At 34.0% G+C, this 24,411-nt stretch overlaps 1 protein-coding gene across 1 annotated transcript; it reads right to left on the bottom strand.

The window, feature by feature from the left end:
• Positions 1–1,116: 1,116 nt before the first annotated feature.
• Positions 1,117–7,782, bottom strand: LOTGIDRAFT_166189 (hypothetical protein; the record flags this gene model as incomplete). The annotated part of the gene is made up of 8 exons (XM_009063239.1): positions 1,117–1,333; positions 1,824–2,044; positions 2,321–2,379; positions 2,752–3,267; positions 3,628–3,727; positions 4,687–5,681; positions 5,940–6,978; positions 7,531–7,782. The coding sequence occupies 8 exons, from the start codon at positions 7,780–7,782 to the stop codon at positions 1,117–1,119; spliced, it is 3,399 nt and encodes a 1,132-aa protein (XP_009061487.1).
• Positions 7,783–24,411: the final 16,629 nt, after the last annotated feature.

The following is a 24,411-nucleotide window of genomic DNA, read 5'->3' on the forward strand; positions in this document are numbered from 1 at the left end:
ACAAACCAATTATTCATAAATGTAACCTGCAATGCAACACTTAGTATGTACAAATACACACATTGCAAAACATCAGTAATGTAAGAATACAATACAACACAGGTCTAAGGATTCAAAAATACACAAAACACAACACACATTAGAGTAAATATAAACAACTAGATATACATGATTTAAATTATGACACAATACATGCCATTCGGAAGGATTAAAATTTTTCAAAAAAGGCAGTAAATTTGAGATGATCACATAATTCAACTCGTAGTACAAAGATACACATAGATACATCGACCGACATACATAAAATACAATACAATCAATCGGGAAAGTAAAAAATTGCTCAAATATGTCAGTCAGTGAATTTGAGATGATCGCATTTCGCTTTAGATACATACAAACAAATATACACACATTGATACATGGTGTACAAAAAGATCCAATATATGCAATAAATTGTTTAGATGAAATATGGCAGTGTATTTGAGATGATACATACAAACAAACAATTAAAACACATAGATACATCGACCAACATACATGATGTAAAAAAAGATACAATACATTCCGTTTGGGAAGGTAAAAATTGCTCATATACAATTAGGCAGTGTATTTGAGGCAGTGTATCACATAAATTAAGTTTGTAGATACAGGCAAACCGACATACAAAGATACATCGACCGACATACATGATGTAAAATACGATTCAAATAAAATAAGGCAGTGTTTTTGAGATAATCACATAAATTAACCTTTTTTAACCGATCGACCGACATACATGATGTAAAATAGGATAAAAAAAATTGTTGTAAAAAAAATATTACAACGTAGTGGCGATAATCACGTAAATTTATGAATATATGCAAGAAGTATGAAAGAGAAAACAAGAAGGTCAGTCAGAAACTAAGGATAAGAAGAGATAGGAAAGGGGACGTAATTATGTTAACGTAAAGTCTAAAAAGCAGCAAGTGGCTGTTTTATCAAGACTACAAGAATATAGCTATAAAATGAAAAATAAACAATTTTTATCTATATTTTAAGGTAGTCAATAACGAATTTAAGCTTAGTCATTTGGTTCATGAACATATCTTGATGTCAAAGACTTGTATGAATGGTGTATTATCTGGGACTGTATCTCGGTGATAGAGGAGAACAATGTGGTGATTTTGGAGAGACTAGTGGGGAATATGGTGAACCATGGCGACTATTTGAACCTCTTGACTGAAAACTGGCACTGATGTTCTCTTGGTCGTCTTCATCTTGATCAAACAGTGGTGATTCAACAATTTGTCGTATCTCTTCTAAATTAAACAAGTTAGGTGAACGTGGTGAATTTCTGTAATAAAATAAATTGTATGATGGAACAAGTAATGAAGCATAGATCTATTCTGTGTTTACATAGGTAACGTCACTTTATCCTATGAAACTCAAGAATAGTTCAAAGCCTTCAAAAATCTTCAATGCATTGGCTTAGTCATGCCTGTTTTTTTTGGGTTTTTTTTTTTTGGTTAAAATCCCTTAGTAGGCCTCTTATTGAACTAGATCAGATTATGACGTCACTGTTTCTTACAGTGGTGTGCGAAACTGAGGTAATGGTCATTTTCAGGAAGGTGCAAACAGAAGTAATCAGTGTCTTCCATATACGTGAAAATTCCAGAAAATACAGTCTGTTGCAAATGTCCATGAATGATTAAAGAAGAAATATTCAATATTATTTATTTCAAGGGAAATAACTTATTTCTCTACCATTTAATCCAGACCGACGAAAATGGTTATATATTTGAAAACATGCTTATCGAATACCCGAATAAAAAAAGGTAACTTACAGGTCTTGAAATGCGCGCCTTGATTGATCACCAAAAGAAAATTTTCGTTCTCGTTTGGAAGATGTGTTAGGTGAGCAGTTTTCCATGGGTGAGTCTAATGGCGAATGACAGAGAAGTATTGGTGTTGAACTTGAGCGGGTTTTAGTCATGTTCGCTTTTGGTGAGTCTGGAATTCGTAACAAATCTTCGGCACTCTTTGCTGCTCTTCTGTCTGGAGACCTCTGAAAATTCAGATCGTTAAACTGATTTCATAATAATTTGAAGTTTCAGGAAAGAAATATACTTTAGCTGCTCACCAATGTTTTGCAAGTATGTTGTTTGAATTTTGGGTTTCGTTTTCACGGTTCGGATCTTTAGTACTTGGTTTATGTATACACCCATACCATCATCAGTGTAATTGTTGACAATATGTCTGCACAACCGTGTGCACATGAAAGCTTACACAGGATGACTTTTCCCAGATAGTGAAAAGCGTTAAGTAGAAACTGTGATGTTACCTTAAAAGGAGATGCATTTTTCGATGGACTAATTACTGTAGCATTCGAGAAACTTGAAGCTAGAAAAGAAACAATGTGGAGACAATATTTGTAATAGTGACATCATAATACCATAATAATGGTTAAATAACTTTTATAAGAAAAATTATAGGAATCACAGAAAGTAAGAATAGTGCAAGCTGTGTGTGTATGTTCAAATAGACCACAAATAGATTATTTCCAAGGAAAGCAAGGATTCGGGTGGTAAAGTACCAGTTACTGTAAGTCCGTGCCTTCGGTAACTTGTTACTTCCAATCACTTATGTCATTGCTTACGCAACATTACCTAACCGAAATGTTGCAACCTAAATTTCCCAAACTATAAGCAGTACTGGGATTCATGCATTTTGACTACTAGTGAAACGTGACAGATTTAGAAGAACAATATTTACCCAATTCGGCTTGGCACACACGATATTCATCCTTTAATATTGTAACGCCTAGATTAATAAATTTGGCGTTGTTCTTTAGTAAAATACTGGGCGTAATGAAAATATTGTTTATAAGAGTTTGTAATTCACCGGATTTAAATTTCAACCACAAATCTTCTAATGAGTTCAAAGTTGGACAATTTAGTCTTATAACTACACTGCCGTTATAAATACGAGACACAGAACGACCATGACTACACAATTGTTTCATCCGCAGAGCCACTTTTATTGCCTCTAGTACCATGTAATTGGTTTCATTGAGTTCCTTGTCTCGTTGCCTTTGCTCAGTCTGTGTATAACACTCCTTAGGGATTTTACGGTAGGCATCAAGGGCTAGCTGCAATACGTCATCTTCGACTCGTTTACATTCACAATGCCTATTATGGTGCTGTGTATGGTTAAGGTATTTGAGCTGTTGAGATAGGTCTTGACACTCTCTGACTATACCAGTACATTGTATAGTCATATCTATATCACCTGTAACAATAAAAAAACAAACACATTTAGAAGCATTCCAAAATGGACTACATGGACAACACCTTTGCGTTTAGATGGGGTCATTCGAAAGAGAACAGTAGATAGTAAATCACCCATTTCAATTCACCTAACAAAGATTTTCTTGAATAGATCAAATCATTGGGCCGAGTTGTTGATGAGAGACAGAGAAGTCTTCTTTGTTTTCTATTTGACTGTCGTGGCATCATTTATTATACAACCTGTATTACACGGGGCCTTAGTTTATTGTCAAATCAAAACGACTAAACGCTTTTCCATGCCAATCAAATAACTTGCATCACTAACAGGACAATGGATCCAATAAACATAATATTAAGTTACCTTGACACCTTTCATTAATATCTCCGTTTAGAGGCTGGCGTCTGGAGAAGGTACTACAACAATTATACGTATGTGTATGTGGATGCTGAATGCTTTCAAACTGGTCATAATATTGACCATCAAATATTGCTGAAGGTCCATTTATGTTACTCATTCTTCTTTGGAGTGGAGCACCTGCTAATAAAATACAGGTTTCTTTTGGTTCAAGTTAAACATTCGCATTATTTTCAAATTTCGTTTTCTATTTCAGTTCATGATGGATTGTCTACAAAGTGACCTTACAAATCACTAAGAGAAGACCTACACGCACATATTATCCAAATCGAATTCATAAATCAAAAGCCGACCAGTGATAAAACCATAGCACTGAAGTATCATCAATATCCCAAAAAATAAATCGAGTTATGAGGCCAATAATTACTTGATTCCTCAGTAATGGCAACATTGTCAAAAATGAAATTTAACCAATGGAAATTGGTCAAGTTTGATGTGTATCATTTGTCAATCAAAGCAGGGATGCATTTATCAACAAATCATATAAGACGGCGATCCCAATCTTATTTGTAGTGTTCTTTACCACGAAATAGGAGCTATAGCCCCCCCCCCCCCCCCCCCTCCCCCTTATATATGTGTTTCAATTTTTTCATTTCTCAAGATCATTATAAAAAAAATAATTACCCAATTCATTAACGGTTTGCATGTGATCGTTGTTCCATGAATCACGAACGGTAGTGTACTGGAAGAATTAAAAAATTGCTTGAGAACTACATCCACGAAAACCCTAAACTACAGTAACAAATAGCTATCAAGATCATGAATACAAGGGAATGGATCGACTAAAAGTGCCAACTGGGTCCGTCAAAATTTCCATAATTATATGCCAGGTATGCACAGAAGATCATAAACAAAGTGCAATATATTATTAATGCAACACATTACACAATAACGATGAATCTAAATGGAGGCCAAGTTTTGAAATTAACACTTGGCGATCCAATACTATGAATGTTCTGAAAGTGTTTCAAGCTTACGACATTTCTTGGGAATGAATGTACCTACCCTATGATTGTTTTCTCTAAATAATTGTCTTCGAGCAGCAGTATCGTGACTAAAATGGTAACCAGATTCCTGTCTGTCCATAGATCTGTTGATAAATCGTTGGTCGTGCTCGCTGACAGGAAGAGAAATAGAACGCAGAAGATGAATTTTATCCAATTCAGCAATGCTTAATTTAGATGGGGATTGATCCTCAATATTGCTTTGGCTTCGAAGTGGGCCACGTTTTTCTGGGGACACTTTCTGGCCAAAGTAGAATCCTTGATCAGCAGAGCTTCTTGCCAACAAATTGTAACCTTTCTGTGGGGTCACGGATGGTGGTCTGTATGGTTCTGAAGACATTGTAGAAGCCGTTCGGTTGTACAGATATTCTTTTTCTGTTCTCTGCAATCGATCATTACTATCGTGCGGAGAGACGTGAAATCTGTATTCATGAGAATTGGGTCTGGTTGCTGTGTCTGGAAACACGAAGATATTTTCTTCTTTACTTTTTAGTGATGGAGTTTTGATTACTGACGATGTTCGGATATGTGGACTTTGTGGCACATTTAAATTTTGTTGAAGGTTTTGGTTATGAGGACTTGAGGACAAAGTCGAAGTTGTATGGTTCGAGTAATATGGACTTGAGGCCACGGTCGAAATTGGGTGGTTTTGGTAATGTGGACTTGAGGGCACATTCGAAGTTTGTTGGAGGTTTTGGTTATGTGGACTTGAGGACAGAGTAGATGTTTCATGGTTCAGGAAACGTGAACTTGAGGGAACATTCGCAGTCTGTGGAACGTTTTTGTAATGCGAATCTGAAAGAACACTGGACGTTTGTTGAAGATTTTGATACGTAGATGATTTCAGTCGTTTTGATGTTCCAGGCTCCTGACTTGGTGTAAGTGAATTTACAGTATCTTCCTCAGAAGGAATAAACGTTCCTCTCCTTTCAAATTCGATCGATAATTGTCGCTTAATCTTTCTGGGAGGGTCCTGAAGAGCGAATCCAAGGTTCTCTACAAAACAAATAGAAAAAAAATATGACATAAATAACTCGTCAAGCTCGCCGAGTTCTCAAACTTCCTGACAAAATCGATCTAGAGCTGCAGTATCACCAAGTTCATTTGATTGGTGTGTCCGCAACGATCTCAACGATTGATGTGAAATTCCCTTTTAGCAAATACTATTGACTAAACGCTCAAGGAACAGCACAATGGCACAAGACCTGAATGTCAAATGCAAATGATAAACCATCTGAGAATAAATTGACTGACCTGTTTTGGAATCAGAAGTTTGTCCATCTCCTCTGTCATAGTTTGTTCTCAGTATTAAAGGACTTGGGGATATTCTTCTGTATTGCATATCGTAAACCAGGTTGCTCTTCTTTAGAGAATATCCAGAATTATTCCTTACTTGCATTTCGGCGTCTTGGCGTAATTCATTGCGAATCGCAGTTCCAATGGGTGACTTACTAAATGGTAATCGTTCTTGCAACCCCGCTTTGAAATGACCAACCTCGGTTTGCTTATATTCTCTTTGATTGTATGCAAAATGTACCCCCTTCCCTTCGTCGACGTAAGCTGTTTGTACATCATTATAAGCATCAACTTTGTCATGAGCAGATCTGGAACTCATGATGGTTTGCCCGATTGCTTGAGAATTTTCAACTTCAACGAAATCTGATCGATCTTGTTGGTTTGTTATGGTAGAAGTGCGTTGTGCATGCTTAGGTTTTGTATTGTGTACGCTTTGAATCATCTCAGCAGAAGCATATCCATCATTAATAAAACAACTTGATGAAAATACACTCTCGTCTCCATGAACTTGTATTATAGTCGGGAACGCTTTATTACGAATAAGTATTTCGTTACGGGTTTTTAACTCATCATGATTGCGACTGGAATCATCCACAACTGAAATCCTGTCTTGAAAGGGTATTTCATATAGATGCCCTTCTCCACTGACACGATCTTTGGCAGGTACCCGTTTATGCTGTTGGTTTGAAAAACTATCATTTGGAACGATGAGTTTTTCTGTTCCCTGGGATATTTTGCTATCATCTCTTAAATCCGAATATGTTTGGAATTCCTTGGGTTCTTTATATGGCGTATTGTTGTTTTTGTAATCTTCAATTTCTTGTTGCTCATCGATTTTGAATACATCGTCATCGGTAAAACGTTTCGGCAAATTATACTGGGGACATTGGCTATCACGATTTTGATAATGTATGTTATGAACTGATTCAGTGCGACAATCTTCCTGTAAATTGTGGTGCTGATAGTAATTCGACTCTCTATCGTGGTATTGTGATATCTGAAAAGGATGAAAAAGACTTTTGGCCGTTGAAATGAACCTGTAATCTCAATAGGCTTTCTTAACTACATTGGAAATTATGATTATCATTATCAGCTATGTAAACACATGTGGAAGCACAGATGTATCCAGTCGCAGCGGAACCAGGTGCATGTCCTGCCTCACTAGCGACATCCGCCATGGCATTTCTTATAATGAAACTCGAAACTCAGGGCCTTAATGCCATAAGGACTCAAGAATAATCTTGTCTTCGGAAAGATCATCAGTCTGTTGTTTGGCAACTTCGGTTTAATTTGGCAATGTATTTGAGACATTTCTTGCTTCGTAATGGCTGCCTCGAAATACACATATAAGCTATGAAGTTTTAGATTGAGTTTCTGTATTGTAACTTAGGATATCGGATGTTAGAAAAGAAAATACCCATGGTGGGTGCTTTACATCATTTTACTCAAAGAAATTTAATATCTTAAAAACTAGATTTTATCGTGTAAAATTATCATAAAATTTTATATCATATTTTAATATTGTCATACACGACGCATAATCAATTACCCTTATATCCGGCCTTCGCTTTATATCTTGTCTCAATGCACCTGTCTTACTCTCACAGCTCTCTATTGGTACACACGAATTTAAGCCCTCGTCCTTCATACGACCGGTTAAGGTTCCATTTCCGGTAGTAGATAAGATATAATGGCTTAGTGACTCCTCGGTTTCATTTTCCTTTACGTTGTGATGATATGCTGGATTAACTTCATGTCTTTCTGTGATGTAGTTTGCCATTAAATTACTTGTTTCTGCCATGGAAGTATTCTGGATTTGTAGCTGAATGTAGTTCTCTGATTAATATTCCTGGAAGTAATTTTAGGAATATCTAAGATGTGGAAATGGGCGAAGGTAATGACAATAAATTGTTCCAGGCATTAAGTGCCCGGAATTTTTAACTCGAAAACAGATCCCGTGTGTTTGAAGAGACAATTTCAGATGCTGGAGATTTTTCGTGATTGAATAAGAAATATTAGAAAATTATGTAAGCAATAGAAATATGTCCGTGTGTGAAACACTTTCATGAATAATATTTTGGTATTTTTTAATGATGTTGGTACGAAAAGCTGAATTGGACAAAGCGTCTAAGTTAAGGCATCATGTGTTACAGACTGCAACTCATCATAGATCCAATGGAAATTCAAAATTCCACCCACCAATGCACACTGAATAGCGTTGATTCTCTTTCGAAACCAATTCAGGAAAAGAAAAGTAGAAGGGAAAGCCCAATTGATAAATGATACAATAAATGCCGTAACTGTGGAAAATGATGTACGATATACATGTATTGGATATATGAGCAAACCGTCAAAATGCACATTAGAATGAATTGATATTATGACCATTTTAATTCATTACAAGACATCTCATCCAATTTTACCAATTATAAATACTGTACGTAAGTAGTAAGGTAAAAACCACAACAAAATAGAGCAGATATCGTATGACACGCGACCCATTCATAAAATGGATACTTCATTTACATGACAATACCAAATAGTCGTCAAATAACATAGGAAAGGAAATAGCTGATAAATTGTTACCAAATATAATATTTATCCTCCTATGTATGTTTGAGTAATTAGAAAGGTAAGCCATTTTCATTGCATTTTTGTCAGGTTATATTCCTATATGAATTCCCAAATTTCACTCATGGCATTATATACCATTTTCTTATCACCTTTTTAGTCTAACTACAGCCTTGTTTGCGATAACACTTATGGGTAGATCAAAATATGCTAATTTCAGATGTTGTTCCTTACTAATCTTTGTTGAACTGGCTTTTTTTCTTTTGAATAAAGCATTTATTTTAATAAGGAGTGATCTATTTTACTATTTCTGGTTAGGCCTTATGCCAATTATGGTAAAGGATTAATTCTAAAATTTGTGGAAAAAGTAGTCGGGCAAATGCCTTACACTTAAACTCTTCAGTAAAACTTAGTATCTACTGAGTTCGAAATTGACAGTTTTCTTCTCATGTTTTTCTGTGTTAATTCCCTTGATCCAGTAAAAAAAACGTGTCGAAATTTGTTTCTATGTAGGCCTACAAAAGAATATGTAGATATCATTGGGCATTGATGCAAGCTCAGAAAAGTCATTTTAAATTGATGATCATTTTATGCTTCAAGAGTTATGTCCCTTTACATATAATCTTTCAAATCTGCTCAATATCAGTCAGTTTGCTATGATTTTTCTGTGGTCTCTTCATATTGTCTTTAACGGAGAAGTGGTCCTCTCAAGCTTAAAGAAAATTCCGAAAAATCAATCATGTACGATAAAAACTGCATACATGTAAAATTGATACAATCGTAGTTTGCTTAATATAATAATGATCATATTTCTAAAACCAATGTTATCTCCCTTTAAGCCTCTGTTATGAGACGAATATCTTAAGCGTGATATCGCTAAATCGAATACGCATTAACTAAATCGGGGGTTAGCAATTTAAATATCTTTCATTGAAATATCAAACTAGGATACCATCAATGCACATGTATGTCAACATCGAATAACAAATGTAGCCTCGATGACGTCTTTGAGTCATAATATATTGACGTATTTTTTTACTAATAAACCAGAGCTAAGTCAAAAATCATTGCAAGATCTGTCAAAACCGTTGCGCAATCAATGTTAAAAATGAGGCAAAAGAGGGAGGTTCTGGGTGAATTTAAAATCCATTTGCCTTGAACTGTTGGTTCTGTCACATCTAAAAGACTGTGCACGAAGTAAGGGTCGAGATATACTGGTTATCTACAGGACCACGTAATACAATATAAAATATAAAAAAAATCTTACAAAAATTATCTACAAGACCACGTAATTCATTATGACATAAAAATTATTTCAGAAAAACTTGTTTATGCATTAAGATAAATATTACTTTAACATTCATTTTAATATAAGTACCGGGTATATTACAAATTTTAAGGTTATCATGAAACTCACGGAGGGGTTCATGAAATTTAATTTAATAATCGAAAATATTTTGGTAGTAAAGACCACATGATTGCTATAAGTTTGAAATTGAATGATATAAATCAATTGAAGGTATTATTACTGAATGTTATTATAACTCCACACTTATGTCAATAAATATTCTACTCATCTAAATGATTTTTAAATAAACTATTATCATAAATTTCTCTTAGTTTTGTTTGCTTGTCAAATAGATATTTTAATCTGGTTACCTTACTCTATGATTTTGGGGTTTCGCGTAAATCGTTCGTGGTCTTCCAGATTTTTATGACCATTCCGGTCCGATTTTAAGAGCCAAGTGCGCCATTTTAGGGGGTTGATTTTAGTCTTGAATATTATGTAAATAATCTTCGGAAGTACTAGAAATGTACGAAAATTACATAATTCCTATAAAATACTTCAAACTAGGAATTTTATTCACTATTTCTATGTATATCACAAAGTCGTCATTTTAACATTCAAACGCAAATATTTCTGGACACATATGGATTTAAAGGCTCAAATTTCGACTGTGAACACTATTACTGATTAGCTGAGCTAAAAAAAAGTCCAGGTTCTGAGACTAAGGTACAATTGGTCAAAAACAAAAATGGCCTACCAGTCCCTTTAAAACATACACACACAAAATGTTATTGAAACTAAAGTTCGACGTATTTTTTTTTCTCGAGTAATCAAGAAAATATACAGATTAAAGTATTAAAAAAAATATTTATTAGGTGTTAAGTGTTCTTTGGATTAGAAAAGAAAACACGATTTTTGAATGAAATGCTTAAAAACTTAACGGGTGTGTCTTGCAAACTTATGGAATATAATATTTGCAATAAAGAAAAAAAATACGGCTATCATTTATTACGGTAATTATGGAAACATTAACCTGTAATCTTAATTTCTTACTCTGTGATTTCGAAGATTTTGTGTGTCTTTCGAACTTTCTGAATACAATATTTGCACACAAAAAAAAAACAAAAAAAGAAGGAATCAAAGCAAGACTATCATTTATGATGATAAATTACTGATATGCTTATCTCTATGACTTGGGAGTTTCAGTGAATGAATAATGCGCTAGTGATCTTCCAGATATCATTGATATGTACAGATGAACAAAGATATTTATTCAGATCTTTGAGGGCTTATAGAATGGATTAGCAGAACACTTTATTTATGGATAGTGATAATAAATGATAAATGTCCGATAGTTCAATATTTGTTACATCATTCAAAATATTAACTTGAGCAGTCTACTAATATGAGGTCGTTTCAGAAGTAATAAATACAGTACACATTTGAATCGCACTGTTGTAATAACCTTTTGTTTTGTCAAAATTAGAATAGACTGATCATGCTCTTTTTATTTCCTCGCATTTGCAAATATTATTGCTACAATTAGTACAATTTAGTACATTTTTGTTTCTTTGTATTCCTGCATATACTGATGAACTTGTCATTGTAGATGCGATAAAAGCCACAGGTTTGTGAAACTTGGCACACTTTCGTATATTAATGAGATCACGCTGGGTTCCATTTGACGATATTCAGTAATTTTAGTGTTATTTTCCTTGATTTAGTTACAGTACAAACGAGATATATTACAGTATACACATATTGCCGGCAACTCATTTCACAACTCTTCTTGACGGATTTTGACAACACTTGGTATGAGTGTTCGTAATCACCCAAGGATGAACCCTATTGAAAATCAGAATTATCGAAAAATATTTAGTATAAGTTATTGCCCTTGTTCTTGAAAACTCGTTCAATTTTTAACTTGTCAACACTCTAGAAGGGACAATTCTTGAAGGATTTTGACGAAACTTGGTTATATTATTCAGTCCTGCACTGAACATTTTCCTTTTAGGGTTTTGCCGAGCTAAAAATTGAACACGTTGTCAAGAACAAGGGCAATAACTCAAACTCAATATTATCCAGTATCGCCCTAAAGAGTTCAAAAGAAGTGTATGACAGAAGGTTGGGTATTTCATACTGGTGATTGTTACTATACTGCTAAATATTTTTATTTGAAATCAAAGCTGCCAGTGGGCGTATATTACCTTGCCTGTCAAGCTATCTTTTTGTTAGCCGAACTCATTCTTGATGAGTTTCTTGGGGGAAGAGGTTGCAAAAACTTTTGTTCACACGTAGCGTAGATTTGAAGCATAACTGATTGTACCAAAGAAAAAAATATATCGCGCTATTCCCAAGGACAATGATTCTGCTATAATTACATTAATCTTAAAATTTTACCTTTTCTTATATGAGGATTGAGGTGCATTATGAATTTGGTTTAAAACTAACCTAAGCATGATAAATGAATTAGTTAATATAATATGTTCGATCTATTAACTTGATTTCAGATTCTCCATCAGTAAAAGTCTTAAGATATCGACATGTGTTGTTGTGCAACCATCTTTGAAAGTTATTTAGCAAATATTTGAAAATTTGAATATATGTCAACTAAACGCGTTTAAGATATTTCCGTCTAAGGGTTATTTGAAGTCAAGAAGTTATTACAAAATGATTTATAGTAGTTTTTTATCGCTAGACGGTGTAGCAAGTACTCCCTTATTTATCTTGAAAATCATTGCTTATCTCTCCTTATCTCTTAAACCCCTCTCATATAATCATATAAAGTTACTATCTAATAAAAAAGGGGGGTTCAAACGAGTTGATACCGTTCGAAAACTGACGCTTAATGTTTTTGATTTCAGCTCAAAGTGTTCATCAAAGCAAGAGTGAAAATTAGTACGATTGAACAAAGAATAGCTTAATATGAACGAAGACTGGAAAAATATGACAGGCAAACTTAAGGGAGACTCGGATGCAAAAAGTTTAGTATGAATAAAAAACTAGATATATGAGTTAAAAATTGTAAAATTTGACGCTCATTCGCCGAAAGTCACTTTATAATTTATAAAGTATTAAATCCTCAAATTCAAACATATATTCAAAATCATAGCTTCACAACATATCGGTTTTTATTAGGTCAATGCTTCCTAAAATGATCAAATTCTAATTTCAGATTTCGATAACAAAAAAGCATTTGCACTTAGTTTTACGGAGGTCACTTTAAGGCTGTAGCCTACCAAAATTGCTGACGCTCAAGGACGACAACATACGCCTACTTTAAAAATATTAAGATTAAATTATTTTTTTCCAAGAAAAAGTCGATGAATATTAGTTGTAAGTGTTAAGCGTTCCTCGGGAAAGACAGAAAACCCCCATTCATTGAAACGTTAAAGAATGTTATAAGTGTGTATTGCACACGAACGCGAAAAATTCGGCTATCATTTATTATGGTAAATTATGCAAACATCTGGAAAATTATACATTTAACTCACAAGAGCCGATTCTTGGTATTTAGGTTTAAAATTTCATACTTTGAGTATATGATACTTTCGTCACACCTCTATAAGTCAATTCATAATTTTACCGTTATATTAAATTAGAGCAGACATAAGACATTTTGAGGGAAAAATCAGCCGTCCTTCATTGTCAATTATAATCACATAGCAGAACATAATCTTGTACTCAGCTGATTCATTTTGTTGCGAAATGTTAGTCATAGCTGAAAGCGTCTAATATGAAACATCGGTAGAATCAGATGAGCACTAGCCAAACATTGATCCTTTGCTCCTTTCCAGTGAATTTGATTGCTTTGCTCATACGTCAAAAGTCCAGAATTGAAACCCCAATATTTCAAAATGCTAGTTGTCCTGATTATGTTTTTGTGTCTGAAACCGAATGGGATGAGTTTAAGTCGTTACCATTTCATTCTGAGCTTGGGATGGTGGTGTATGTTGCTTTTTGTTACGTATGAGTGATGGTGTTTTGCTTTAGTTGGCAATGTCTGAAATGAAGTGCAATAAGGTCAAATTTGGCCGGACGAGCATTTCTCCACTTTGTACACATTTGCAACTGTAACATCAGGCCTTTGTTAATTGTCAAACCCAACCTCTAGAAGCTTTTCCATGTCAGCTTCTCCGATCTGCCTCAATGAAATTTCTGGGAATTCCTTGAACTGTGTCGGGGCCAGTTCTTCAGGTTGCCGAGCAAATATACAGGCTTTACTTCATTTTATGTGATTAATAGATCTTGTTATGGAATGCTGTTCTAAATGCATCGATGATGAGTGTTCTATTAATACCATAATACCAAAATTTGAATTCTAACGGACAAGCGGCGAAGTAATCAGTTAATGTATTCATTACCATACCCATTCGGAAAATATAAAAAGAAGTCGCTACGAAATGTGAATGAAAACCATACAATACAACTCGTCACTTCAAGAGTCAATAGCTAATAACGTCTTTTCAATAAATTCATATCGATTGCCCGTAGTTTTTTCACACAAACCTCCCATGAACTTTTGTCAGTTCTACATAAATAGTACTAATACATGTATTTATGTTTTTTTTAAACTTATTATTGACGTTGTTCAATTTAAAAGTATAATGGGTTAAAAATATCTCTTCTGCAATCCTTCAGTTTTCCGGAAGTCAACAAGGCCACACGTTCTGTGTTATTCACTCAATGATATTGCTGCAGCATTTACAACTCATTTAGAGGGGACATTTTCAGGCAATAATTTGTTATGATATATCCAAATATAAGCATAACCTAGATTCGATGGTAATAAGCATACCAAGCTCGACAACAACCTGTTCAGACATTCCATCCAAAACTGATCAGTTTATGTTCACAGTCAGTTTTTCGTAAAGTCAAGGACAATATAGTTCAAATACCGAAAATTACGAGAGATAACTTATCTTAGATAACATCAAAATACATCAGCGTCCACAATTTCATCCAACACAAGTTGACTTGTTTTCACTGCGTTCAAAGCCATTTTTGGCAAAATTAAACAAATTTATGAAATAAAAAGATTCATTGATAATAGCAAATTTGAATATCTCATCAAGTTTCATAAAAACCTGATCAAAAGTGTCTCAATCCTGCCAAAAAAAAACGGATTGTCATTAAAAACCTTCTGATGTTGTTAAATTCATTTAACAAAGTATATTAATGCAAAATGCGTTTTTGTTGGGTTTTTTTCTTGAATCAGCATAAAAATACAGATAGTGATTTTAAAAACCTGCTACTTGTACTTTATTTCATTATTAATATCTTTTAAATGATATGCAAAGTGTGTATTTTATTTCCATAAACAAATAACAGATTATCGTTTTTACCACGTGATAGGATATATTAACTATTATTCAATCAAATTCAAACTATTGGGGCATGGCGGCAAATTTTAAATGTCTACGATCTCTTGAGAGATTTTATCAATGGAAACATGCAGAAAATGACCAATTTAGGGCAATTATAACTACGAAATCGAAAGTTCATTTCGAATTGAACATTGAGTCGAATTTGAATATACACAAATAAAGCATAGTCGTGGTGGTATTAATCGTTTCTCATGTTCGCTTGGTTCGCTCTCTTCGCACAATTTGAAAATAAAAACTCCCTGTTCTAGAACTACCTGTCCTGATGAGGATTAGTTACTTGAAACACGTGTCGGGAACATGATTTCAGCTCTTGTTAATTTGGAGAATTAATATATAAAATTTCCAAATATGAATTGAAAAGACAAAAAAGGGTTTCTGAAATTGTCTTGGTACCAATGACAACCCACAAGATAACGGCAAAAGAGTAAATGCCTATAGTGAGAAAGTACCGTTATTGTTAAACATGAATTTGAAACTACCGTTATTCGGTCGAGGCCGTTACAGTTTAGTTACTTAACATGATGTTTAACTTATCTTAAGATAACTTATATGAATTTAATTTTCAATGGTTACTTCAGTATACCACTGTATCGTTCAACATAACTTACATTTCTCAAAAACAAATTTAAAGTAATTATATTAACGCCATTACAAATACAAACATGTTTAAACTTGTCTTACCTCCCAGATGTATTGCAACCATTCACATATTGTACAAGCCCCTTTTTCAAATTATCTCCCTTATCAAGTGTATTGAAAGGGCTTGATTCACGTGCTATAGAAGATTGATTTACAGTTTATGACATATATTAATAACGTCCTTTTGTAACTCTATAGATAGCTACGCTTAAACGTTTAAATGTTAAGAGTCCTAATCGCAAATTCATTATTCATCATTTGATTTTTGAAAGATTAAAAATCAGTTACCATCTTTTATGAATTCAGTCGAGTTAATGCGGTCGTTAAATTACTTTGCAAAGCAGTCAAAAAACTGTATTGCATGTTGACAATGTGTCAAATGCGGCTATTGTTGTTTTTTTTTTTTCGTTTTTTTTTCTTTACTCGAAGGCTTATAGTCTTGAGACATTTTGTAGCGCAGTTTATATTTAATTCCAGTTAAGTTATATCGATTAGAAAACGATAAATTAATGATGGTATTTCCGTGAAGCTACGGAATCAAGAGGCCGACGACCTGAATATTCTGAAGTACGAAGACCCATAACTAGTGGTCTAGAGCTCGTATAATGCTGCCTCAAAGTATGCAAACTCACTGAAAAAGAGCTAGAATCCGGTAAAGAAAATATTATAAAGCACTTGAGCACGTAAAATGCTGCCGAAACGTCTTGATAAAACTGTATAATATTAAACCGAAATCATTGAACATGAACGAACAATCAAAATTCTTTTTAAAGGTCTTTTGTTACAAAATGTACAAAAGAAGTACCGTTATACTTGTCGCCTTTTTCAACCGTATTTGGTGGTGTGATGTAGTTTCGCGATAACATTCTAAATTTATTTATTAAGATTAAGATAACAACATTATTGTTATTCTCTTATTCGTCGTTTCTCATACTAGATACTGAATAATACAATAATTCTTGATAGGGGTTATTTAAATCAAAACCTTAAAAGCACTAAACTTTTACGAAGTAATTAAAGTATGTACCAGTTCACAGAGTATATTTTGAAATATTTTTGTTATCATAGTTGTAATGAAATGGTGGAAATTAAGCTAATGAAATAACAGTTTTGAAATTAGCACTGGGTTTGAAAATATATAACAACAAAGAAACTCAACAAATATGGATCACTCCTTCTACCGTTTTCTAAAACCAAAATTGGTTTTGCAATATAAACAAGAGCCATATATACTGGTGACTGGTGTTTCGCAATATTAACAAGAGCCATATATACTGGCGACCACTGACAGGGTATTTTCGAGGAAATTCAGCACATCTGGTGGAACTGACCACTAGCAACTTTAACATTATTTTTTTTTATTAGAAAATAAGACAGAGCCGATGCGAATTTTCAGTCGTCAACGCCCTCGGATTGACTTAATTCAAGTGATCGGATTCTTCCATATGCTTTTATTTGAAAACAGTCCTTGACAGACCAGTCGCTCTAAGATTCTTCTAGACGCAAGGTCGAACAACCCTCAAACCCCTCCTTTTTGCGGCAATAATAGCACAATAGCATACGGTGGTCCAACTGCGATGGACTAAATCCGAGTAATCGAATTGCTCAGGATGCCTTTATTTGCTAACAGTCGTTGAAAGACCAGTTGTTCTAACATTCTACCAGAGGCGATGTCGAACTGGCACCCTTCCACCATTTAATTGCTGTATACATTGGCATACTAGATGATACCTTAACTTGAAAAGCTACCCAGTATAAATTTGTTGTACAAGAATTAAGCGTGACCGTTTCATATTATTAACACAATATCATCAAGCATCTTATGTTAACCTCATCTTTTATATCATTATATAGATGGTGAATATACTGTATGTATGTATATTATCAGAAATCAGTTGAAATCCTTCGCCAATAAATCAAGGAACAACTAGTATCTTGACAAATAAACGCTGATATCTTTTATATTATGAAATCTTTAGTGTACAGTCGTTGCTTAAAAGATGTGAACGGTGCCAAGTTGATATTTTGTAAAGTCTGGCAATTTAAAACAGAAGTAAGTGAACTTTCAGCAAAGGCATCCTGATCGGCTAACAAATTTCAGTGGTATCCACTTATCCTTTTTTGCAACTACGATATGGATATCCATATTGACGTAAAGAAAGAAGACACGAAAAGCATGTGGTTTAAACCATATTTATTTTCTACAATATTGCCGATCTAAAAACAAGCGTAAGGCTTATACATTTATTATGTATAATGTATTCCATTATACATGTATTAATCTGTTTCGACGCAAATCATAACGGCAGTGGGTTCAAAAGTAGCCTGTAAGCAAAAACTGTTGATAACTTGTGCAAAAGAAGACAACACAAAGCATTTGGTAGTGGACTCTAGGAAGAACAACAATTTGACAATTCCAATCACAGTAGAAATTGATTCGGGAAGGTCAACAGTAATTTTGCAGAATGCAAACAAATCCTTTCCAAATTCGACTCATTTTACTGAAATGAGATTTATTTCAAAGAAGTAGAGATATATTATTCGATATACCTTTATTTCAATAAATATAAGCACAGTTTATATATCATAATACGGCGATTAGCAATTGATTTGTACCAAACACCACTATTCGATGTCTGGTTTTGTGTATAAATATAAAGGCAAATAGAGATAAGCGAGAGTTTATTATCACGATTAATGAAAGTGGACGGGGCGGTGTCGTCTCCTTGTCGACTGACCACTTCAAATCAAATAATAGTAGGAATCGTATAGTCTACATTTTCACTCTTATCTTTAAGTTAAAACACTTTAAGTGTCTTCATAGATTTCATCTTACTGTATTTTCACTAGGATTTTATCGTAAAAGAAGGGCTAAACTAAGTAATGACTCCACTTCGACACGAATGGACTTGGGTATTCACGACTTTTGATAAGCAAAGAGTACCGAGTTATTGCAGTGGAATAGGCATTTTTAATTTCCTTTATATTGACGAGTTAACACTAAGGCAAGGAACAATATCTTGGCAAATTCGTTCTTTAATATAACATCCTTTAGATGCAAAATAAATCAAATCAGATTAAAGTCTAGATTGCTAGTTTACTTAGAGTACACGTCAATGTTTTCTGAATGTATTAGAATTCTGCACATTCTGTGAGTAAATTGACACCGATCGAAACATTTTTATGACTTAGAACGTGATTTGCATAACAATTTCATCAGATCGCGCATAGCAAATCATCTACAGAAATCAGATTGTTACATAACACGGCGTTATTCAAATTTTATTTGTTTAAAGGCGCATGAATGATTTATTTCACGAGTAGCTGTTGGACAATAAATGGAGGCGTACGTGTGTCGAAATAATAAGAATATTCGTGTTCGTTCCGTTCTAATTATGATAATTTTTACCGTTAACGTCAATGTTCATCATAAAAAAATATTTTTTAAATGACCTGATAATGATATTTCTAAGAAATGAGAGAAATTGGTTATGGTTGATGGTCTTGAATTCTGAAAACTAATATTACATACATACGTAAAATACATCATACATACTGTGTTTTTGTATCATACAATAAATATAGTGAACAATCGTCTCATAATACATGCTTTATGATGGGGATTAACATGTATGACCTCTCTTAACGTCTAACGGTATATTTGAAGCGTATTATGTTAAAAAGATCATATTATCGCTAAGGCTCTATATGCAAATAACAATAACACTGTATTCTTTTTAAATAACTGTACTTGGCAAACGTATCGTGTCAGTGCTATACTAAAAATATAAATGACAATTTTGGGACCATTCTAGAACTGCATGTAGTTACATAAATACTTTAATTACAGATAATCTATGAATAGAACACCTAATAATAATAATAACTTGTGACCGTTCTGCCATATTGCATATAGTTACACAAATACTTACATTACAGTTAATCCTATGAATAGAAAACATAATAATTATATAATAATTTGATGATATAAACGTGTGACATTTCGAGAAATAATTGTCATATTGCATTATTGCATAATAGTTACCCAAATTATTTAATGACAGTTAATCCTTGAAATAGAATACAAGATAATAATATTAGTGTAACAAATTATTCTGAGGATGACATTTGCTTCTTTTAAAGGCAAATGAAAAGGAGTTGTCCTCCAAATTTGACTACTGAAGACAGGGATCGCTATTTGGTGTGCTTGAAGAAATCTTTTTCCAGGACATTTTCATCTTCTTTTGTCAAATTTGCATCTGTCATTATCTTTTTAACTTCCACAGATACGTTCTTCTTTAGATGCAAACAAATGAGATATTATATTCCCACTTTGACATTATCTTCCTCATACTTTCTTGGACGATTAAAAACCAAAATGCTCGCTCATCTAACGCAGAAATACTACCTTTCGATATATGTAATCTGTAAAAGACAAAAGACTAAGAATTTAATTAACAAACTAAATTAGAGTAGTACCTTGACGATTAAACCCTTTACTCGACATTCCTAACTAGCATTGTTTAATTGACACATTGATCGTCATTGCAGTTGTATCTGTAATCAAGATTTGAAATACGCTATAGTAACACGATTGATTGATGAAAGTCACGTGAATGGGTCACTTCTAGGAACAATTTTTAACTCGTCAACTCGGCATTCCTTTCCGAGTCTAATGAACTAATATAGGTAACATGGTATATTTTTCATTATTCCGGTTTTGTCTTAAATCAGGATTTTTAATAGTAATAGTAACACAGCGGATTGATGATGGGCCACTTCTAGGAACAATTTTCAATTTGTCAACTTGGCATTCCTTTTTGAGTCCAATTAACTTGGTATATTTTTCGTCTTCGTCATTCCAGTTGTATCTTAGATAAAGATTTTACTATTAACACAACGGATTGAAGGCAATAATGGACCACTTAAAGGAACAATTTGCCAACTCGAAATGACACTAATCCTTCATTAAATGTTAGAAATAAATCAATCACAATATTTTACACCTGGCTTGTGAAGAAATGTAACATTATCTACTTTTATTTGAATTTATGGTCAAATGGTGTTAAAATTATATTTACCTCTCGTGGCACACCTGCATTATCTATTCAGGAAAAACTTTTAATATCTACGATAAGGACTTTACAGTGGATTTTATTTTTTTGATCATTCAGTCGAAGGTAAAGGATTCGATCTGGCATAATATCGCATCTGGTATGTAATTAAGAGGGACCGTCATGGAAAAAATTGTCTGGTCGTTCGGATGAGTCAATGTTACTTGTTACAGTTCACTTTTTTAACAGAAAATGAAATCGCAGGGGCAGGGGGTGACATGGAAAAAATCGACAGAAAATGAAAATGTGTTTCTAATAATAAAAACTTTGAAGATACATTGTCTTCGTATTCAATCATAAGCATGAAACGAAAAGAGTCTGAAGTGTGAAATTTGATTCAGCAAATTCTTTATGATCCAAGACTTTGCATTACCAAAAATGTTTCATGTTTGTCAGTACCACTAAAGCAGAAGCAAACAATTACCTAAACTTTAGCGCCTACAGATAAGGATTTTGGAGGAAAATTTCAATTAAGTAAGGTCAGATTAGTACTTGTGGTCGATCAACTTCATGATTTTTTCATGTGATAATAGACAGCTTTACTTTTGAAATTCATCAAAAAAAATTTCAATAAGAAAGGTCAACTGTGAAAATCATCATTTCAGATTAATTATTATGAAGATTAAAAACGAAAAAGAAAATTTGAGACTATTTTTGACAGATTTCTCTACGTGGGGTTTCTAGGTTTTTAAGGGACGTGTTATACCATTGTACGAGTAATAATATGAAGTTAAATTGGGGATTAAACTCTAGACAGGTGGATCAACTAGGTAAGAATACACATATCAACTAGTTTACTTCTTTTTCTCAGTGTTTTTCAAGTGTTTCACTGATAAACTATGTTCTTCAAGATAGGAGGTCAGATTCTGTCTACTTCACCGTCCGAGATAATGCCGATAAAAACCTAATGTATATGTTTATAAGATTTGACAGAGATAAAGCCTTAAAAGGTTCGACAAGAAAATCGGCTTTTGCTAATTTGCATCCGCACTACCAGTATAAAGAAGGATCGGATAGTCATTATTCTGAAAACACGGTGCCAATCCATGACTAGGTTTGTTAACTCGACACATCTACAGAAGGACGACCTAGCTTATGATGATTTGGTATATTCTTTGCGTGCCCACGGGTGAATAAGCTTGTTCCCACGGTAATTCTGCTACCTTCAGTCTGAAAAATGAATTGATCTTTATTACATCCCATACCGTCGCGGGTCCAAACAACGCTACGCGAGCTTCAGCAAACAAATGTGAATTAATCTCGATCATTGTAAGAGTACCCAAATGTTGCTGTCTTGGCAAATCCCCTTTTCATCACTGTGTTCTCTGTCTTCATTAGCCAAATCGGGTGAAGAAAAGTAGGACGCATTGAATTTTCTAATGCTTGATAATGATTGTAAACAACCGATCGAATGACCGAAACTAAACTATTACAACATCATATAATCTCTCTCTACCTTTAAATGATAATCTTGTAATATCTATATGACATCGCACTAACTGAAATATCAGTTTCAAAGGTAGAGGATGGGGATGATGGGTCCAAAGGTATTACGTGGTTGGTGATGTTGAGAGGTTTGACAAGTGTTTTCTTATCTCTAAGATGTTGGTAATCTAAGCCGATTTGTATCAGTATTTAGATGTTGTTGAAATCCTCTCCGTACACTGTATCATTTGAAGTTTGACTGATAACGACATCGAAGTCTGGCCATAAATGACTAGAGCTCATCTCAATTGAAAATTGAAACGACAATATTCTTTAGACGATTCGTCCCGATGAGCTAAGAAAGGGAGACAAGGGAGATTGTTCTATTTGATTTTATTGACAAGCTCTTGGGTCACAAAGCATGCTTGTGGCATGGTTATCCTTCTGAAACCTAAGATGCAACTGTAGGACAGGAATTGTCAACATCATTTTAGGAGCTTCCTACGACTTCAGGACCCAAAAGTGCAAAGGCAATATATTGGCGAATGACATGACAATCATGTCCTAAGAGACCACAGTACGTAAAAAAAAGTGCTGGTTCTGCTGAATTCATTGACTTTCCGTTTCGGTGGTGATGCTTACGTGAGTCCCTGGACCACAGACCAAAGCTTGGATATGTTTTTTTTTATATTTTATTTTCCATGTAGCTTCATTGCCTTCGATTATCATTTAAATCGTCAGTTACATCAGATTTTTTATTTTGGAGTAACGGTACAGGGCAACTATCATATAACCCAGTTCAATCAATAACTGTTGAGACGATACTTACTGAATGTTCAAGTAAATCAATTAAGTTGAATGTATTCTTTATGAATTGATTTGAAACATTATAATAGATCATATTTTCCGCTTGTGTCCCACAGCTTTGACACTGGTGCATGCTTGATCAACTATCAATAAATAAACCCAAGTATAATACTAGGGGCTCAATGATATGGGTTTTAATACGAATTCATGAATGATAGAAGTCAACGTACGGGTCAGAGCACTTCTATTTGAGAAATCATTCATCAACTGACTTCAAATTAATGGATATTTATAGCCCCTTTAACGGGATTATAATAATTGTAAGATTAGTTCAAAGGTTCGACTTCAGAATTTGACGTGCAGAGCTCACTGACAACAATACATCAGTGAGGTGTCAGCGGAGTGATTAGGCTAATGAATATTAGTTAATAACTGTATACGATGAGAGCCTTAATATTTTGATGGTATATGTCACTCGATAGCATATAAATGTGCCGATTGTGAAGCCTCAACTGTAAATGAATAAAACCTTTATCTGATTGATTTTTGACATGTATATTGAATACTGTAAACGATGTCGACCTTTCCCAGTAATTGTATCCTCAGTATATGTATTTATCAATTTAGGCAGTGTATGTATTAGTATTCCAAACGATTAAGTATATTCTTTGTTAAACAAAGCCAGCATATGGAATGCGTATTCTCACGAAGTTTTTTTTATGTCTTCTTAAAGTCTAATATATAGTTGCATCTTAGTATCTTTGTACATAGTTATTGCTTATGCCCTGAAAAATATTCTGCATGCATTTTCTGCTGTGTCCAATGCGAAAACTTCTAATGACTGCAGCATAAGCATACTCTTTGAAACATGCACAGCCTTTCACATGCGGAGAGCGACGCTGTTCGAGTGGAAGCCTTCCATTTAGCATATTGCACATTCTACAGAAAATATTATTAAGTGAAACCTCAACGTTGTTCAGTTAGTTGGATGCGGTGTGCAATGCTGGCAATTTTGTCAGGACAGAGTCGACCTCTAGCGATTTTCTAATCGGTAAATTTTTTAACAGAGGGAAATCGTGTACTATTTAGACCGTAACCAGAATAAATGCCCAGGGTTTACTGAGGTGAAGCAACCGTCTTGTTGAAGAGATCAGCCACTGTTATGCGTCTATAGTTATTTTCTCTTTTTTACTGCGCCT

Source organism: Lottia gigantea (assembly GCF_000327385.1).
Source record: "Lottia gigantea unplaced genomic scaffold LOTGIsca_56, whole genome shotgun sequence".
Classification (NCBI taxonomy): domain Eukaryota; kingdom Metazoa; phylum Mollusca; class Gastropoda; family Lottiidae; genus Lottia; species Lottia gigantea.